General features: G+C 46.1%; 1 protein-coding gene across 1 annotated transcript in view; it reads left to right on the top strand.

The window, feature by feature from the left end:
* PAFAH1B1 (platelet activating factor acetylhydrolase 1b regulatory subunit 1) overlaps window positions 1-4,261 on the top strand; it is a 62,249-nt gene extending 57,988 nt beyond the window's left edge. The window contains exon 11 of the mRNA XM_044283844.1: window positions 229-4,261. Within this exon, the coding sequence (XP_044139779.1) occupies window positions 229-302 (74 nt within the window). The 3' untranslated portion in view covers window positions 303-4,261. The remainder of the gene's footprint in view (window positions 1-228) is intronic.
* Window positions 4,262-13,669: the final 9,408 nt, after the last annotated feature.

Genomic DNA, 13,669 nt, shown 5'->3' with positions numbered 1-13,669 from the left:
GGGCATATCCTAGCGATATGCCCCCATTGTCTAAGATGGGAAGACCCCTTTAAGTAAGGTACCAACCAGCTGGCAATGTGCAGTAAGAATCGGCTAGCATCCATTGTTCAACCCCTTGTAAAGATGTTTGATGCGTGTGGGTGCAAGTAGATGCTTGTTTTATGAATTTTCCTTAGGACTAGCAGTTGTAAATTTCCTTTTCTTAACAAGTATTAATTTCCATTTCAGATTTCCACAAGACTGCACCCTATGTGGTCACTGGAAGTGTAGATCAAACAGTAAAAGTGTGGGAGTGCCGTTGATTTAAGTTCACCTTGGATCCCATTGCCTCTCCCCTTCCTCTGGATGCACTCAGATACCATGGTTACCCATTGAGCTCTGTTAAATACCTATTGTCCTTTCATGTAAATTATTCTGGATGTAGATTGAGCTTATTAAATGTTACACAAAGTATTCATGCATGGTGAATCCAAATTGTATACTGTAAATTTACATACGTTGTCTAGAAGTACCATAGTTTAAGAACATGGGCAGGCATTGGTCACATCAGACCTAAGAGGCAAGAACGGGGTCATTCTGGGGAGTCCCTGGCTCTACCTGCAGAATCATGCCTGTCACTCTTTGTCTTCGGTTGTGGTTTCCTGGATCAGTTGGCTCACTTCAGAAGCACATCATTGTGGGGCTTTTTGAAAAGTAATGTGGATCTACTACACTATTTTTAAGTGTGCTTTAAAATTGTACACTTCGTGTTGGAGTGTCTACAAAATTGGAGTTTGTGTAGCAGCAGCACTTGTCTTTTATGTATGTAAAGATTACTGCAAAACATGGCACTAAATACTTTGTTGCAGGTATTAAACTTCCCATTACACCTGCTTTGTTTCCCTTTTTATTTAAGTTGTCTTTGAGGATTTTGGATGTTCTACTGTTTGATTAGTGTCTAATAATCGCCACCTAGGGTACTTTCAGGGGCATTACACACTCGATGGCCTTTTTAAGGAGATTGTTGGATGGTAACCAAAGACTTCACATCAGTGGTAAAGTAAGAATTATGCAACAAAATTGTCCAATGTACCTAAACTTGTTTTTCTAACAACCCTCTGCAATGGTGTAATGTTACCTCTTCATTTATTATTTTTTACGTCCGTCCACCATTGTGTGCCTCTGGATTAGCTACCACCATGCCTTCATCTAGAGCAGAGGTCCGTTTTTGTTTTATGAATATGTCCACAGGAAACCTTTGTATGGACTGAATTTCTGAAATATATTTGCATGTGAAATGAGGACCATTAAAAAAAACAAACAAACAAAAAAAAAACTGTAGGTACAAAAATCCACTAGCAAAAAATGTCATCAGAGGGGCAACCGTGTATAGACTTGTTTGCCCTTAGAATTTGGTAGCTTTACTGGCACCTTATTTCCTCAGGGTGGATATCTTGAGATTTCACTTTACTACCTTATTTTATTTCTTCTCTCACTAAATGTTACCTAAATCATTAGCCGGAACAGAGACTTCTGAAGGGCTTGTAGATGGATGGTGTGAGGATGGACACGCTAGTCCTGGAAACTGCAGGAATCTTCTGCGTCAGGCTTGGGTATACTGATCCATGGGGATGGATCGTGCGTGCTCCAGACTATACTAGTGGTATGGCTTAACCACACAGATTAGACACGATGGTTAATATTTATCTGTTTCATTGCAAAAAGATACAGAAGAAAAGCAGTTGTCTCGTGTGTCCTCTTACTGAGGTCTCCTGTCTCTTAAACAAAGCGCCTATTTCAGGGAAGTAAAATGCACGTTGTAAGAAATTCCTCGCATCTGATGCAACATCTAGACATTGCTTTTCAAAAAGTACATCCCGAGTCTGTCCTCCTGTAGTGACACTGACTGCATTCATCCATCTGGTCCATCTACCATGGCCATGTATATGAAATGCTTTGTGTAGAAGTCCCATTTGAGGATTTAAAAAGAAAAAAAAAAACATTCACACTGACTTTTTTATTTTTTATTTTTCACCACTTGTGTAAATGCAACAGCCTGAGAGTTCCAAGTCCTCATTGATTCCAGTGAAGGCCCATGCATTCACTATTTTGTGTTGCAGAAGTGCAGCTTGTTGTATGGTCCACCATGTATCCTGGGAAGGGAAAATGCTGTTTAAAAAATAAAATAAAGAAAATGCACAAAAGCCTTGTGGGTACTTGGCCTGTGGTATCCAGCTATGGTATATGAAGAAAGAAAAGTCACCTTTTCACACTTCACTAATGTTGTGTTACCTCACGTTAATAGACACTTGTACTGCTTGGTGTGAGTGCGTAGAGCCTGTAATTACCTAAGAGTTCTGGACTGTGCTGCACATCTCATCCAACCATCTCTATTGAAAGAGAGGTCCAGTTTTTTTTTTCCTCCTACTTTTAAAATGCAGAATGCAATGGACCTTCATGAAGATCTCCATCCATGGCATATGTCCTTTTCTTGGATGCTTTTCTCTAGGAAGCCTTGAAGTTGTCACAGTGTGCATACTATGTCATGGATTCCTTGGCTGCTGATATCCAGTCAGCTTTCATGTTGGCTCTTATTTATTAGGCAAGTGTGAGTGTGCCTTATTGCCTCTTGTACTTTGATACTTATTTTGTATAGTATCTTGAAGCATTGATGACCTGCTTTATAGTGCTGCTGTCTTTTAAAGATATTGGAGAGACCGAGACGAATGCTTCAGCTCACAGAAAGTGACTTTAGAGAATTAGAACTAAAAGGAAATTCCACTTCCTAGATGAAGTCACTCCACGCGTAGCATTGGGTCAAGTGGAAATCTGTCTGCTCCTTGCGTTTTGAACAGCAAATCAGAAATTGAAAAATGGAGGTAAACCATGACGGCAAGTAAAACTGCAGAGTGAAGGGGAGAAGGGTGACAGTAACCCGTGTACCATAGGTCTGAAAGTCACCATCAGAGCGTAAAGCTAACTTGAATATCTGCTTATTGGCATCCTCAAGCATCAGCTCCATCTTACTCTGTTCTTGGAGGACTCGTGCTTCTGAGGGATGCCTTGCTTCTCCTGTCAGTCAGCATTGAACTTCTTCTGTCAGTTCCTCTACAATGACTGTGGAAGAGGGCCAAGACCATACAAACCAACATCAGGCTTCACCTTTGTAACGTTTCCCTGTCGATGGACGTCTGTTTGCCCTGTGTCGCCTGTAATTGAATTTAGTCCTAGTTATGGCTTGAAGAAGTGCGAATATGTTCTAACAGTAGTAAGCAGAAACGTGGGGACTTTGGATTAAAGTTGTTGCTGTCTAATAGCATTTTGCACTTTAGAAGTATAAGCCGTCCTGCTTTTGTGTGGTGTGACCAATGATGTGCCCAGGCACTAATCAAACAATAGTAACTAGCAAGCAGTCAGGGCCGTGGAGCATTGTAGATAAATTGAGTAGACCCACAAAGCCCAGTCTACGTATAATTGTCGATTGCCCCCCTCCCCCGCTTCTGTTTGCCTCTTCTGCTTTATGTGAACCTCTGGTATTTTAATTCTTTAACCAGCACTCCACCAGTGCCCCCTGCAAGAGATGTGTAAAGCTACTATATTGCTCAGCGGTGACTTGATAATCCTCGAAATGTGTATCTGGAAAAATGGGGGCAAAATATAGATCTAACAAAATAACAGGCACTTACATTATTTGTCAAGACCGTAGGTACAGATAATAGTTTAAACTTACGGATGGAAGTCTGCGGCGAATGTAACTTCTGGGATTGGGGTCAAAATGTTACTCTTTGTAAATGGGGGGCGTGGATTTACAAGTCACAGCTGAGATGTTTCTCTTCTAACCTGTTTTGTTTTAGCCGTCCCCCCCCACTATCATGTAAGTGGCTACTTTCTTCTCCTCCAGGCTGCCATTGTCCCACACTTCATTGCTCACCTTTCTTCAGTTCCTTCTTTGAAGAACGTTTGATCTTCATAGTAGTTGACCCTGACACGGACATGAGTGTCCATTTTCGTAAAGAGAAAAAAAAAAAAAAAAAAAACGGGAAGGTTTTATTTTGGAGGCTTTTTTTTGTTTTTTTAAGACTGTAAGCGTTAACTGAGAAGAAAGTGAGATGAAAGGCAAATATAAAAATCAGTAAAGGAATGTATATAATACTGCTCTGTGTTTTACAGTTTAAGATTTGTTGCTATCAGACTGTGTAAAACAAAATTTATTCATGTTTTCTGCATATTAAAAAAAATCTTATTGTACCAATTGGTAAACTATTAAATGCATATAAAACTAGATGTGTCTGGTGTCTGCTTTTGACACACTGCATTACAAATCTTATCAACTTTTATTTTGATAATAAATGGCCCTCTTTTAGTGGAGTTGCTGTAAGCTTCCCCTTTACATTCAGGCATACATTCTAGACCCTAGAATCTGCAGAAGGATGTGACTTCTAAATGTTTCAGCTCTACATAGTACTGAAATCTTAAAGGGGTATACTGTATGTGAAGTTATCCGCTATCCACACAGGGTGGGGGAGGTCCTGCTGCGGAGACCTCCACTGATCACGAGAAGCCTCCTGAAACGAACAATGCAGAAAATCATCAGGGATGCGAGCTGCCGCTCAATCCATTTCTGTGGGAATTACGGAGACCGTGTTCTATCTCCAGAGCTCCATAGAAATGAATGGAGTGACAGCGCGCATGCCTGACCGGTTGCTCCATTCATTTCAGGGGTCTCCACTGAGTACGGTGTCCAAGCAGCGAGATCCCCATCAATCTGTTATCCCCTATCCTGTAACTTTTATGAAGTATTTATAACTTGTCATTTACACATTGTCCAGTAGATGGCAGAATTACACGCTGTAGTATTGACTAGCCGTACACCAGATATTGAGTGCCAATAAGTCACAGAACGTTGAGAAATACCTTACCATGCAGTTGCTGCTAATAAAATTGCAAATATAGGTGTCATAATGGTAAGAGTAATTAATAGTTGCCTTTCAATATGGCACCCTGACTTTTCACCCTCATGTGAAAGCACATGCTATATCTGCATGTTTGGTATAATGCTTAAAGGGGTTGTCCCTCAAAAGATTGTATATTTTACCAAGCAGCCCCTCTAGCTGAATATTTTTGTTATTGCATATAATTAAAAAGTTAGTATAGCCATCGAGTTATTCAATAAAATGTATGTAGCGCCACCTGCTGTTTGTTCTTTTCCTTATTTCTCTGTCCACTTTGTTGGTGGACACATGCTTAGGCCTAGTTCATGCTTTGGGGATTTGGTCCGTGATTTCCATCAGTTATTGTGAGACAGAACAGGTGCAGATCTTGCCCTTCTCTCTTCACTCTGCCTCCACTCTTAGTTTTGGCTCCAAATCACTGAAGTGTAAACTAGGCCTTTTCGATCCTTCAACTGGCAACTAGCTATGACATATGACAGTTACAGGGAAAGAGCTGAAGCAGAAAGGTCTCACCCATGAGAAATGACACACCCCCTTGAGCTAAGTTTAGCAGAGCAACTGGAACAAAGAATGGTGAGATTTCTGGATCCATGTGAGGTAACAGGGCTGGCCCCCCCCCCCAAATAATCACGAGTACCCTTTTTAACAGCAGGGTGGCATTCTGGTCACTAAAGAATGTGGATGAGTTCTGCAGTGTAACTTCTTGGCATAGGAAAGTCTGAATAAGGGAATGCTTCCAAAGGTCATAGAGCATTGATTGGCTCCTGATGAATTGGGGAATGTGCTCACTGCATCTGAAGGTCTGTTTTGTAGGATTTTGCCAGTATTAGGCTACTTTCACATTAGCGCTCGGGCTCTGCTTGTGAGTTCCGTTTAAAGGCTCTCACAAGCGGCCCCGAATGCATCTTTCCAGCCCTAATGCATTCTGAGCGGATCCGCATCCACTCAGAATGCATCAGTCTGGCAGCGTTTGGCCTCCGCTCAGCAGGCGGACACCTGCGTTCGGGTGTCCGCCTGGTCGTGCGGAGGCAAACAGATCCGTCCAGACTTACAATGTAAGTCAATGTAAAGTCTGGACGGATCCGTCTGAAGCTACTTTCACACTTAGAATTTTTTCTAACGCAAGTGTGAAAGTAGCTTTAGACTCTTCAAACATCTGTGTCCCTTACGCTGGGTTCACACCTGAGCGTTTTACAGCGCATTCCTACGCGCTGTAAAACGCACAACAGGCAAGAACCAATGATTCCCTATGGGAAGGGTTCACACCTGGGCGTTTTACAGCGCGTACGATCGCGCTGTAAAACGCCCGACGCTCAAACAAGTACAGGAGCTTTTTTTGGCGCGTTTGGGCCATAGACTCTTTGGACAACACTGCTGTCAATCACCCAAACGCGCGTTCACTATTAAAAAAAAACGCGCATAGAAACGCGCGTTTGAGAAACGCCTAGGTGTGAACCCAGCGTTAGACAACCATGATTATTTTCACCACATGGAACCACTGAGCCTGGTGGATGGGTTCCTCTGAATCCTTATTGTGAGGGTAGAAAATACACCATGCACAGGCAGTCATGGAAGGAACAGAGTTTACCCACATAGGCCCAGAAGAACTAACACAGGCAATGTCACCTAACCAGCATGTAATATGAGGGCAACATCCACATGAGAAAAACTTAAAGGGAACCTGTTGCCTGGATTTTGGGTATAGAGCTGAGGACATTGGTTGCTAGATGGCCACTAGCACATCCGCAATACCCAGTCCCCATAGCGCTCTGTGCTGATTTGATACATATGCAAATTACCCTGAGATGAGTCCTGTTCCTGACTCCTCTCAGGGACAGGACTCATCTCAGGTTAATTTGCATATGTATCAAATTTTTTTTTTTTTTTTTTTACACACAATAAAAGCACACAGAGCTATGGGGACTGGGTATTTCGGCTGTGCTAGCGGCCATCTAGCAACCCATGTCCTCTGCGCTATACCCAAAATCCAGGTGACAGGTTCCCTTTACTAAAGCCAGTAGCAAACTGCATCTCAAAGCACACCATGCTTTTCCATCCAGCAGAGTCTGGTAAGAAAAAGTATACTTTATTTTTTTATTACTGTATGGCATCATTCTGAGGTGTCTGTTAACATAGTTGTTTTTTTATATATATATTAGGACAATACGGGCACAGGGCATACATGCTGATTTGGAACATATAATTCAACATATATTTTTGCTGACTTTACTGTTTAGGAGCAAAGGAAAATGAATAAAGCAGCAGAAATACTATGGGGGAGATCTATCAAAACTGGTGTAAAGGAACACTGGCTGAATTGTCCATAGCAACCAATTGGATTCTGCCTTTCATTTTTCAGAGCTTTTTTGAAAAATAAAGTGGAATCTGATTGGTTGCTACGGGCAGCTAAGCCAGTTTTTCATACCCCCTATAATCTGGAACCTGCCCATACAACATGTTCTGCCCTGAAAGATTCTAAACTTAAAGTGTAGCTTTTATTTCATTTTTGTAATATAGTTTGATAGGGAAACAGGTTTCTTTGCACTAGAAAACAAGAGTGTAAACTGAGCATTACTACAACGAGTCTGTCTTCAGTTCTACTGAGCGCTGAAGACACCAGTGTATAACGGAGGTTCCCAGCCTACCTCTTGTCACTACCCCGGTCCCTGCCTATCTGACATGTTACACAAAGACTCGGTAGAACTCTCAGTAAGGCCATTTCCCCTACCTGTTTTGCTGTCCAAACACCGTGGATCTACATGTCTATTTTGCATATTGTAGAACATGTCCTATTCTGGTCCGCAAAAATGCAGATGGTAAACGGGCGGTACCTCTCTTTTGCTGATCCGCGGATTGTAGACTGCAAAATGGATACGGTCATGTGGATGAGGCCTTAGCTTTGCTAAAAACACTCTTTACATCCTTTTTTCTAGGGCAAATCTTTCCCCAACAAAGTACTGTATACTTCAAAAATGTTTAACATGCCTGTCCCTGCACTATAATAAAAATAAACTGAAATGACTGCTACACTATTTAATGGTTAACATCCAAATATGTACCAGAAATACTTTCCTTTACAGATCTCTGACCTGTTCAATTAGTTGAATGAGTGTTTCCTCGGTAACCTTCTTCTCAATCTCCATATCCTGGTATGCTACCATTCCATCCAGGCAACCTAGGAAACGGGTGACTTGGATATAAAGGCCTCATATGAACGCTGTTCCAGTGTACTTGTCATTGGCATAACTACAGAACAAATCATCCACTCGGAGGGCAGAAATGCAGTTTAGTTTATTGATACGTATACTATCAGTGATTTGCTTTTAATGGTGTTGAGAATCATGGCATCTAAACATCAATTTCACTATTTTACTTGCATAGATTTTTTTTTTTTAATAGCAGTGGGCACCCTTTTCCCCAGCGAATTGATATGTAAGGTTAAAATTGTTTAGATTGGCAAATACTAACATACAATGATGTTTCATGTAAGAACGGTATGCCATTAGGAAGCTTTAGGCTATGGCACACAAACGTATGTGTTTTGCGGTCCGCAAAAACAAACTGATGACATCTGTATGCCATCAGTTTTTTTTTTTTTGGGGGGCGGATCCGTTGTAACTGCCTAAAATGGACAAAAAATAGGACTTTTTTTTTTTTTTCCTGCAGGGCTACGGAACGGACATATTGATGCGGGGACAGCACACTGTGTGCTGTCCCAAATTTTCTGCGGACCCGTTCATTTCAATATCTGCAAAAAAAACAGAAAGGACACTAAAACAAACAACGGTTTCGTGTGCATGTAGCCTTAGGTGATGAGTGTTTATCAGTGTATTTGATATAAGGTTATGCTCTCGCAGGGAATAACAAGCGTATTCTCTCATAAAAATTAAATTTTTTACCAAACAGCATCCCATAGATTTCTGAGAAATATGTCTCCTAGTGCACATGGGTACATATTTTTACACAGCAGTTTAAAAACAGAGTTCTGAAGGCTTATTTCCGTAAAGCATGTGTTCCCCGTTCCACTTAAAGAGTTTTCAGAAATTTAAATATTGACCTACACTCAGGTTAAGTCATCACCATCTGATGGGTGGGGGTCAGACACATGGGCCCCTGCCAATCAGCTGTTTGAGAAGGCATCAGTGCTCCTGTGAGCACCATGCCCTTCTCACAGCTTACCAAGCACAGCGTCGTACATGGTATAGCAGCTTTTGCTTGGTATTGCGCTCAGTACATATAAAACTATTGTAATGTTCTGCTGTGCCAACCATGTTCTCCAGTCTCAGGAAACTGTAACAACAGTGACCCACGCCTATATTGCACGTGTGCATATTAGATTGCCGATTTTCACAATCAAGAAAATCTCAAATTTGTGAATATATGACGAATATTCTCCCAAATATTGCAAATTAGAATATTGCCCCTGCCGCTCATCACTAGTTAAGAGTAGATATTACTTCCTCTGATTAGAGGGGTGTGTGGGTATGGCCTCCTTATGGAAGTCTCCTCCATATTTTCAGGAAGGCATCATGTCTCCTCTCTGTCCAGCTAATGAGCTCCTCAAAGTTGCACACCTGGTCGAGCTTTGTGCGCCATTCTTCTAAAGATGGAGATGTTTGTAACCAATAGAGCGGGATCAACGTCTTGGCTACTGCCAGTAGGTGAGTGATAAGGTTTGTTTTAGAAGGACCGTACAAGTCGCTTGGTTTCGACAAGACCATGTCTGGTGAAATTTGAAAGGTCGACTTGCATATCTTATGGATAACTGATTCTATTTGCTTCCAAAATGCTTTTATAGCATCACAAATGCTTGTAAAAGGTATGAGATTTTCCTGGTTTTGGGAAGTTTTGTCAACATCAATTGCTCAAAGGCTGTGAGGTCTCTCCCAGGGGGTGACCACAGCTAGGAATTTAGTGCAGATATACTTGAAGTGAGCATAATAAAAGGATAAGGTCATCTTGGGTATGCCTACAGAGAGAAATCCTCCATAGATGGTATGGGTACCCCCCAGTGAAGGCCTCTTTCACACAAGCGTGACGGATTAGGTCCGGATGCTTCCAGGGTGCGTTCAGTGAAACTCGCACAATTTTGCAAGCAAGTTCAGTCCGCGTGGGTGCAATGCCCACCCCCGGAATGTAAATGGCTGACAGAGCCGGAACATGACCTTCCGCCCAGTGGAGTATTTGAGACACCTCCCGCATGGCCGCTGCGCTGCGAGTGCCCCCTTGATGATTTATATACGCCACAGCCGTGGCGTTGTCCGACTGGACACGAACGGGATGGCCCCGAAGTAGGGAAGTCCAATGCCAGAGCAATAGGAGAATCGCCCTCAGTTCTAGAATGTTTATCGGTAGTTTGGACCAAGTGCCCTGGACGGACCGGGGAGGAAACATCCCCCCCACCAACCCTGCAGACTGGCATCGGTGGTAACCACTAACCAGGTCATTGGCAGAAAGGATTTACCCTGGAGGAGGGTCTGTCTGCAACCACCAGAGGAGGGAGGACCGAACATGGGGGAAGGGCCGATCCGGACTCTCCTGGGCAGACAGAATGGCCGTCTGAAAGGCGTGGGAGTGATACTGCACGAAGGGGATCGCTTCGAAACAGGACACCATCTGTCCTATTACCCGCATGCTGAACCGGAAGGACGGACTGCGGTGGAGAAGCAGGTTCCGAACGGAATGATGAAGGAGCAGGAGCTTTTCCGGTGGAAGCCGAACCTACGCCGCTTCTGTATCCAAAAGCATCCCCAGAAAGACAAGCTGCCTGGATGGGACAAGTGAGGACTTGGGAAGGTTGATTATCCAACCGAACCGCTCCAAGGTTTGCAGCGTGAGGTTCACGCTGGTGGACGTCAGTGAAAAGGAGGGCGCCTTGATGAGCAGATCGTCCAAGTATGGGAGTAGAAAAACGCCCCTGGAGCGGAGCAAGGCCAGGACAGGGGCAAGGATCTTGGTGAACACCCGAGGAGCCGTCGCCAGGCGACAAATTGGTAATGGTCGTTCCCCACCGCAAAGCTTAGGAAACACTGGTGACACCGAGCGATCGGGACGTGGAAGTAAGGGTCCTGGATGTCGATAGAGGACAGGAACTCCCCTTTTTCCAGAGAGGCCACCACTGACCTGAGGGACTCCATCCGGAGCCGCTGAAGACGGAGGAAACGGTTTAACCGCTTGAGATCCACTATGGGTCTTACCGAACCTTCCTTTTTGGGGACCACAAAAAGGTTTGAATAGAACCCCCTGAATCGGTCCTTTATAGGAACCGGAGCGATTACTCCTTTGTCCAGAAGGGTGCGAATGGCAGCGAAGAAGTCTGCCGCACCCTGGGGATCCCCCGGGACACGGGAGCGAAAGAAGCGAACTGGGGGGAGGGACGCGAATTCGAGTTTGTACCCGGAAGATACAACCTCGAGGGCCCAGGCGTCTGAGACGTGCACCTGCCAGATGTCCCTGAACAGGAGTCGTCGTCGTCCCCCCACCAGGGTGCGTGGGGGCGCACCTTCAGGCGGGGTTCTGCTTGGCCGAGGGAGGGCGAGCAGGCTGGGACGTACGCCAGGAGGGCTGGGTCCGAAAAAAAAGGCTTTTTACGCCTATCCTGGGTACAATTAAAAGACGGACCAGATGCGGATCGAGGGGTGGAAGCCCTGCGGGAGGACCTAAAGCGAGAGAAACCAGGACGGCCTTGAGTGGCGCTCTTGGTCCTGGACTGGGGAAGATGGGTACTTTCCCCCCCCCCCGTGGCTTCTGATATGATTTCATCCAGGCGGGTCCCGATTAAGCGAGAGCCCGCGAAGGGAAGGCCAGTAAGTGACCGTTGTATCCGCCGTCCAAACCTTTAGCCAAAGTTCTCTTCTAGCCGAAACGGCCAGGGCAGATGAACGGGCCATGAGGGCACCCGCATCAAGGGAGGCCTCAGAAATGAATTTTCCTGCCTGAACAATGAGTTGGGCTAAGGGGACTCAAGTTCTTGATCCAGCTGAGAAGCCCATTCCGAAACCGCTTCACCGGCCCAGGCGGAAGCAAATACCGGCCTGAGGGCGGAATCGGAGGCTGCAAATATGCCCTTAGTAATGGATTCCATGCGCCGGTCCTCAGCGGTTTGAAGAGAGGAGACGTCCGCCACAGGAATGGCCGTGCTCTTAGACAAGCGGGCTACAGGAGGGACAACCTTAGGCGGCGACGCCCAAGTGGAAATGCAATCCGCCGGGAAGGGATAACAGATATCCAACTTCTTAGGGGGGAGTAAAACGGGCATCAGGGCGAGACCAGGCCTTAGAGACTACCGACGAGAAGTCGGCATGGAGGGGAAATACTGTGGACGCCTGCTTGGGGCGGAAAAACGACACACCGGCCTTGTCAGAGCTGGGAGGATCATTGTGAATTTTAAAGGTGTCACGAATGTTGGTAATAAGATGGCCCACAGCAGAGGCCAGCTTCGACGGTAAGGCCGAGTCCATATCCCAATCCGAATCCACTAATTCTCCCTCTGAGGGCATGTCCTGTGAGGAGGAGGGGCCTGACTGGGACCGTACCCTTGGGGGTGACAGGGAAGCATCCGAAGATGACACGCACTCCGCCCTGGACCGCTTCTGGGGGTGCCGGGCCCTGGAAGCGTCGCTGGGAGCGAGGGACTCAGATGGGTCGGCCGGGGTAGCAGGACCCGGAGGGTACAGCAGGGGGCGTATCCGGCTGCGTGGTAGGCAGTGCATCCGCAAGGCGGCTCACAACATTAGTGGGGCTGTCCACGGCCTGGGAAAGGGATCTAGCCCATTCAGGAGGATCCAAGAGGCCAGGGGGTGGCACAGCAAGTGGCGGATCCTGTATTGGGACCTGGCATGTAGGGCAATGCGGGTCTGATTGCCCCCGTGGAAAGGGTGCATTACAGGTGGTACCAGGGTCCAGAGGCTCCTGAGGGATCAGACATGTTGGCTAGTAGGTGAGAGCGGGAAACGAAGCTCCGCCCCCCACCAGTATAGTTTGAGAGGCGATTTAAATATGTACGATCCGGAGAGAGGTATGGGCGCTGGAGGAGGAGTAATCCAGTCTGCCCCCCTGTAGTTAAGTGGGGGTAAACGGCAGCGGCGCGAGTACCGACCGTACAAGCGCATCGCTGCGATCTGAGCGGCCGACGCGCTGCCGGACGGCATATAGTGGGTGCCTGTTCTTAGTGCCGCGCATACGGGCTGCCGCAGCTGTCCCTACGGTGAACTAGAGCAGATTATTCCCCCGGTCCCCCTTGCATATCTTCCCCCCACACGGGGGCCGTCTATAGCGCCAAAACACACTGTGCCCAGCTTCTTGGGGGGGGGGGGGGCGCTTGTGAGGGATGCAGACCTTGGGGGCAATGCAGGAGAATGGGGAACAGAGAGAGAGAGACAGAGACAGAGAGAGACAAGGTGGTGGGGAGCAGGGCTGGAACAGCCACTGACACCATCCTGAAGTTTTCACCCTCTGTCCATTCCAGCAGGGTCGCCCCTTCAGCCACTGGCACCGAAGTAGCAGGAAGCTGGAGAGGGGCTTGGCGTGTTGGCGACCCTTGCGCTGGCGGGATGCAGGGGAGCTGGGCTGCCCTGGTCCTCCTTTTCTTCAGTGGGGGAGGCAGCAGTGCTGATAGCCAGCACAGGCGCAGCTCGACCCCGGGAGAAACAGAGAGGTCCAGGCGTCTCTGTTGTCCCTGTGAGAAAAATAAAATAAACTAATAAAAACTAAGAGAAAAGACAGCTCTGCAGAGCAGA

The sequence above is a fragment of the Bufo gargarizans genome, chromosome 3, assembly GCF_014858855.1.
Source record: "Bufo gargarizans isolate SCDJY-AF-19 chromosome 3, ASM1485885v1, whole genome shotgun sequence".
Classification (NCBI taxonomy): Eukaryota; Metazoa; Chordata; class Amphibia; order Anura; family Bufonidae; genus Bufo; species Bufo gargarizans.
The sequence above is the reverse complement of the archived record's forward strand: the minus strand, read 5'-3'. Positions and strand labels throughout refer to the sequence as shown.